Source organism: Echinops telfairi, unplaced genomic scaffold (genome assembly GCF_000313985.2).
Source record: "Echinops telfairi isolate 266 unplaced genomic scaffold, ASM31398v2 ScPeMD7_7420;HRSCAF=8458, whole genome shotgun sequence".
NCBI lineage: Eukaryota > Metazoa > Chordata > Mammalia > Afrosoricida > Tenrecidae > Echinops > Echinops telfairi.
Genome location: NW_022111320.1, coordinates 7,486,043 through 7,492,843, shown reverse-complemented (window position 1 = coordinate 7,492,843; position 6,801 = coordinate 7,486,043). Strand labels below are relative to the sequence as shown.

The following is a 6,801-nucleotide window of genomic DNA, read 5'->3' as shown; positions in this document are numbered from 1 at the left end:
AAAACATTTGTTTCACAAGACTGGAGGCTAGACATCTGACTGCGATGTTTCAGCAAAGCATTCTCTTTCAGATGGCTAAGAGGATCCCCTTTGCCCCTTCCTAGGGTCTGGTGGCTCCTGGCAATCCTTGGCTTATAGATGTAGCACTGCAACCTTTGCCTCTGTCTTCCCTTGGTCATCTTCCCCTATGTCTCTTCTTTGTGAAAGGGCACAACTTGAGACCTACTCTCCCCGGATTTGACCACATGCTAGCTGGTAATATCTTATTCCCCATTTGGCAGAAACAGACACAGCCTCACTAAAGCAAAATTATAGCATAAGCAGTGAAAAGCTGGTAAAAGAAGGGATAAATGTCAGGAGTATTAGATTGCAGTTAACTCAGGCTGTTGGGTAGGAAACTAATATAACATGTCCAAGGCTGGTATCCTTTTACAAGGATGTTAGTTGGTGAGTTCTATATCTGAAATAAATTCTAAATCATTAGATCAAACTAAATTGAGAAAGTTGATTTTCCAGGGGAATATTGGAGACTATACTAACATGCTGTGTGGATTTTCAAGAGAGATATAGACTCTCCCATTTCAAACATTTGACCAGAGAACCCGCAAGTTTTCTAGTATCCATAACAACTTCTGGAAGTGGTTCTCATCTGAACACAATTTGGGAAACACAATTTTAATATATGGATGAGACTCTTAAAGATGAATGATATTGGTCACAGTTGACAGAACAAGACCTTGACCACACCAGCTTGACTTGCTAATCTCCCTGTGTGCCTTCATTGAAAAAAATTCTATTTGGATTCAATAAATTCACTTTTTAGAAAATGAAGCCACTGCATCATCAAATATTAGCAGAACCATTAAAGTTACATTGCATGTGAATTCCCAAACCCCCAGCTGCCCCAGCCTTGTTATCACTGAATAACTGGAATCAATTATTTTAGAAACTATAATAAGGAAGCTAAAGACTTTACCCTAATCAAATGTTCTGTCTTGAAGGAAGGTGTGAAATTTTGGACCAATAATGATTGAATTTTAATTTTGAGTCTTTCGAGAACATTCCGTTTAAGCACAATGTCTAAGCACAAGGACTCAATGAATGGCTGGGTCTCTGCTGTGGTCGAGCATTGTCTTTATCAACTTACTCCACACGTGAATCCATAGAGTACACTTAACATTGAGAAATCTCACACTGATAAACTTTAAAGATGGTTTTCACTAGTCTTTAAAACTGCGTACTCTCCCAAATTAGACTAATACAGTTAGTTTGCTTTGGCTGAAAGGCAAACAAAATCAGAAACTTCCTAGAAGTGCCTGTCCTTCATAGTCTGTTCACTCATTGTCTCAGGTTCACGCAGAAAGGAATCACACACATTGTTCGGAGCTAAAGAAGGTATTCAGTAAGAACGTGTTCATTAAGTACAAATCGAATTCATATTTCTGTATATACATAGTAATCATTTAAATGTATGAGAAATGTCATTATAATGCTGATGGGGAAACATCCACTACAAAACTGACAGGCACGTCCTCAAATACATCTTACAGAGTGAAGGTGATGCATTGAACTATGAATCTTAATGAATTCTGGATGCTAATGCTTTTTTTCCTATAGAATCATAGAAACAGAAGAATCCATATTTTAACAGATCTACTCTCTGTGACCTGACTGATTGCACTACATCTCCAAGTTTATGGTGAAATCCCAGTAGGCTCCTCTGGGTACAAAAGGAACCCAGTAAAAATGCTGTCATCCTCCGCGCTGGCATACACCCCATTCCAGTCTTTTGAAACTTCCAGCCAGACCTGGTCCCCTGCGTTTAATTTCAGGATGATGAGGAGAGAGGCTTGATCTATTTCCTGCCCATAGAGAGTCTCTCTGGATTTAAACCGCTTCCTATTCTGAGCCACCAGGCTGATTCGAGCAGGGCGACCCCTCACTGTGAGGTGGTAGGAAAACACATATGCGCCGGGCACACGACAGTTAAATTTTCCAGAGACAGGACTGTAATGCCCCGGGTCATTGTAGAGAACCCTGTCGAATTTGATGGGGACGCCAGGAGGAGGGAAGGGCTTGGATAGGGCAGCACTGAAAGCGGCCCGAGCAACTCCAGCTCCCTCGCCCTTGGACCCTTTAAGGCCCCGCGATCCCTTCTTCCCAATAGATCCTCGGCCTCCTTTGCTCCCCACCTCGCCTTTCAGCCCAGCAGATCCCACCAGGCCAGGAGGACCTAGGTCCCCCCGTGCTCCTTTCATCCCTGGATCACCTTTGGCCCCAGGCAGGCCATCCGGGCCTCTTTTACCTTCCGGGCCATGATCTCCCTTGCTGCCTTGGTCTCCTTTCATGCCCGCCTCGCCTTTTTGCCCTTTCCCTCCCTTCTCCCCAGGGTCTCCGCGGTCACCCTTTTCCCCCACCACACCTTTCTCACCCTGGGCCCCAGGCTCTCCGTTTAAACCTGGAGAACCCTCCACCCCTCCATCTCCTTTGTCTCCTTTGGTACCGTTGGCACCTGCGTCCCCCTTTGAGCCCTTTTCTCCTTTCATTCCCGCCAGTCCAATGCTTCCTTTATCTCCCTTGGAACCAAGTCCACCTGAAACAGAAAATTAAAATAGTATTTAAGGCTCACACAGCAAACCCACCACTTACTATTGCCACAGAACTCAAAAAAAAAAAATCGTCCTATCTGAATCCTGGGAACTTAATTCGGCCCTTAGGTGCTCAGCTCCTTCCATGGTGAAAGAGTGGGCGCTGGCCTACAGTCAGGCTCATTCAGAGACACGGCGAAAGAAAGCCCTGGCAAGCTACTTCCATGAAGATTAGAGCCAAGAAAACGGTATGAGGTGCAGTCTCCTCGGTCATCCAGAGGGTCACCATAAACTGGAATTGGTTCACTGGTGATGGGGCTTTGTCATCAGGTTTCTTGTTTAGAAGACTCGTACATTGAACAATTTATATAAAGTTTCACAAGAAGTCAAGTGGCTACTGCTGAGAAACAATATGCTAAATGTAGACCTCATATATCTAGTTCTTCTTAAGGAAATAGATCATATTACAGCTACAGTTGCTCTTGTATTTCATTCCCCTGTGTGTTTTGGCTTATTCCAAGTATTCTTCAAAATCTACATAATATCCATCCAAATCCAAAATCTTACAGGGAAAAATAGACCTGAGACCCAGAAAAATGTGAGCATCTTCATCCCCAAGGACAAAGAGAAAAAAATCATCTTATCTTTATATTTATATATCTTTATCTAGTCTCCAAACTCCAGACCAGGACTACTTATACTGTATCTAATAAGTACTCTGAATTATTAGAAAAACTAATAATTATTATAAAAAACGTATAGTAATTCATGTCATATTTTAAACATGACTGTTCACAATAGCTGGGTTTTATCTTCTACCTTGTTCTCCAGGTTTTCCTGGATAACCGGCAATCCCATTTGCTCCTTGGTCCCCACGTTCTCCTTTAAGTCCTGAAATGAAACAAAAATTAAGTTTCATTTGGCAATTGAGTCATTTAAGATAGCCCAAAGACCTATTTCACAAAGGTGACTTTAGGATGTTCCTTTTACCAAAATAATTGAATGCCAAAAGAGTGTGTGGAGAAAGAAAATATATTGAGTGACATTGTTGTCACCACTAGGCACCTTCAATTTGATTCAATCCATCCTGACACTACCCACAGTGGAGTGAAGCACTGCCCAGTCCTGCCCAGGTCCACAATTGTTGTTATATTTGGGCCGAGTGGTGCAGCCACTGTGGCAATCCATCGCCTTGACAATCTTCTTCATTTTCACTGACCCTCTGCCATAACAAGCATGATATTCTTCTGCTGGGACCGGTCTCTCCTGATAACATGTCCAAGGTATACGAGAAAAAGTCTCATCATCCTAGCTTCAAATGAGCATGCTGGCTGTACTTCTTCCAAAACAGGTGTGTTTGTTCTTTTGTCATTCCAAGATACTTTGAAAATTCTTTACCCATGTCAAAATTCTAATGTATTGATTCTCCTTGGTCTTCCTCATTCACTACCCAATTTTCTCATGCATACGATGTGATTGAAAACACCATGGCTTGAGCCAGGCTTACCTTAGTCTTCAAAATGATAGCCTTGCTCTTTGACCCCTGAAAGAGACCGTGTGCACAGATTTGTCCCATGCAACACATCCTTTGCTTCCTTGATGGCTGCTCCCAAGAACATTGACTGGGGAACCAAGCAAAATGAACCCCTGGACAATGATTGTTTTCTGTTTATCATGATGTTATCTATTGGTCCATTGGGAGGATTTTTGTTTTCCTTGTATTAAGTTTTAATCCATACTGAAGGCTGCAGTCCTTGACTTTCATCAGCAAGTGCTTCAGTTCTCCCTTTCTTTGAGCAAGCAAGGTTGTGTCATCTGCATATCACAGGTTGTTTTACAAACCTTCCTCCAATCCTGAGAGCCATCCGGAATCCTTTATTCTACCGGATGGTAAACCCGTTAGGGGAGAATTGGGGCCGTGCCATTCTCTTCCACTGAATTCATCATTTCCCTCTGCAATTCCCTAGCTTTCTAAACCTCTTACAGAACTCATAACACCCTGCCTTTGCATTTCATATGTGTATGCATATCTAATATTGTTTTTTAAATCATATATACTTTTCAAATGACAGTTGAAAGGACTTCTTTTTGACATGGCCACAATGCCTGAGAAAAAGTGCCACGTGCTACACTAGCGTCAATGCAGAGCACGACATTCACAGTTGCTCAGAACTAATCACATCCTAGATACATCCAGGATGGAAAAAAAAAAATTGCCCTTGACAGAAAGCATCAGGGAAAAGTCGATTTTCATTTGTGTTGCTATATTTTTCATATACTCTTTGGACCAATTATAACCTGTGTTTTGTGTTTTAAAAAATTGAAAGAACTGTATTTCTAGATATTTGTCATCTTGCCATGACATGGGTTTTTATATTGGGTCATGCCCAAAACTCATCCTGCCACCGTGAATTATACCAGCTTTAATCATAAATAATAATTGCAATAAAAAATAATAGATAACTCCACTTGAGCACTTACTTTGTACTATAGATTGCCCCAAGCCTTTACATGATATTTTATATTAATTTTTATTTAATAATTAATACAGCATTTCATGAGAGGCTTCTAGAACAGAGTACATTCCATTAACTGAAACATTATTCATTTATGGACATTTATAGGACCTCCCTCTAAGAAAAGTAGAGCAGATATTTTTACTACCAATGTATCACAGAAAAAATTTGAAATATAAAAAAATATTCAAAATATACACCAAGCCAAACGTCAATGCATTATTATTGAACAGAGCACTTGTCAACTTTATTATTTATCACTTATCTAACTTTAAAAATTTTGTCATTCACAAAGACATTCTGAGTTAGAGCCAAAGTCCTGAGTGTAGATCCCCCCAAATTTCACAAGAACAACACAGAAAATCCCAATATTGGCCAGTCAATGGAGTTTTTAAAATTTATTATGACACCACATAAAATACTCAATTTAGAAGTGATCCCTTAGCCATAAGGTAAATATTTGAATGACTTCTGAGAGAATTCAACCTTGAATGAATTGGATCCTCAGTCTTTGTCAGTACTCCAAGACTGACCCTCCCTGCACGGGATAAATCTGGGTCTCAAATGCATGTAAGTCGTTTAATTGCTTAAGCTGCACTTACTCATCTCAGGTAGTGATTAACCAGAACGCAGTCAGTCAACTCCTTTTCTTTAACCTTTAGAGCATAGTCAAGAGTCTAAACTGAGCCTAGAAGTAAAAGGGAAGTCGGGTTGCCACTTCATAAAGAGAGACTGGCTGAATGAATTTCTACTTTTGATCCTTCATCAAAGCATATTCTTAAGAACCTTATCGCATGACTCTTGCCTGTTTTTTCTTCTACTTCCAAAAGTCTAACTTCCAAAATGTATGAATCACTAGGGAGGTCCATCACTCATCTTTATTTCACAGTTTTCTGCTAACATAATTCAGCCACAAAAGGATTCAATGTTTCCGAGAAAGAAAATCGCGTAACTGACAAGTGTGCAGTAGCTCTCTCTTACCTTAGCATCGTTTTTGAGTAATTACTTCACTGAATGTTCCACCAGAAATGAGTTAGGCAGTTCCTGAGCCATGTGGAGGGTGATGTATAGATGATATTAGGTCTTTTGACATGTGACACTGAGGCTAAAACATTGAACTTGATGGATATATGGGATTTCTCCAGGCTGGCAGTATTCACGGAGGAATTTCTGAATGTCCCAGTGAATCTGTAACCTTCCTTCAACACCTTTAAGCACTTACACAATCAGGGATTTCCTGGGGCAGGAAGCCCTCTTTACAGAATACATCTTTGGAATTACAGAATTTCCGAGCCAGAAAAGAACTATGAAAGTACTCATAACTATAAGTCTTCATTAATAGCAGACAGGGTGTAAGAAAGTATACAGTTCATTCCCCCCAGTTTCCAGGAGAGGTAAAATGACTTGTCCAAGGTCATGTTATATGCTTGATCGCCTCGATTTTAGTTCAGTTTTTCCTTCCCACCTTTGACACTATTCCACAGTGAGCAAAAAGACATATCATAATCTCCTTAGCAAGCAGGTTACCCACCTAAACTGAATATTTTACCTAGTAGGAAATTAATTTACATGATGAGGAGTGCGCATGGAGGCATTATATCAGAAGGGAACTGTGGCTTCCAGGGACTGGTCAGCTAGGTAGAATGTGAAAGTTGAAAAGCTGTGTGTGTGTGTGTGTGTGTGTGTGTGTGTGTGTG

General features: G+C 40.7%; 1 protein-coding gene across 1 annotated transcript in view; it reads right to left on the bottom strand.

Annotated features, from left to right (window-relative positions):
• Window positions 1–1,694: 1,694 nt before the first annotated feature.
• Window positions 1,695–6,801, bottom strand: part of OTOL1 (otolin 1) — a 10,965-nt gene continuing 5,858 nt past the window's right edge. Inside the window, exons 3-4 of the mRNA XM_004704106.1 lie at window positions 3,408–3,479; window positions 1,695–2,593 (exon numbers count right to left, since the gene is read on the bottom strand). Of these exons, the coding sequence (XP_004704163.1) occupies window positions 1,695–2,593; window positions 3,408–3,479 (971 nt within the window). The remainder of the gene's footprint in view (window positions 2,594–3,407; window positions 3,480–6,801) is intronic.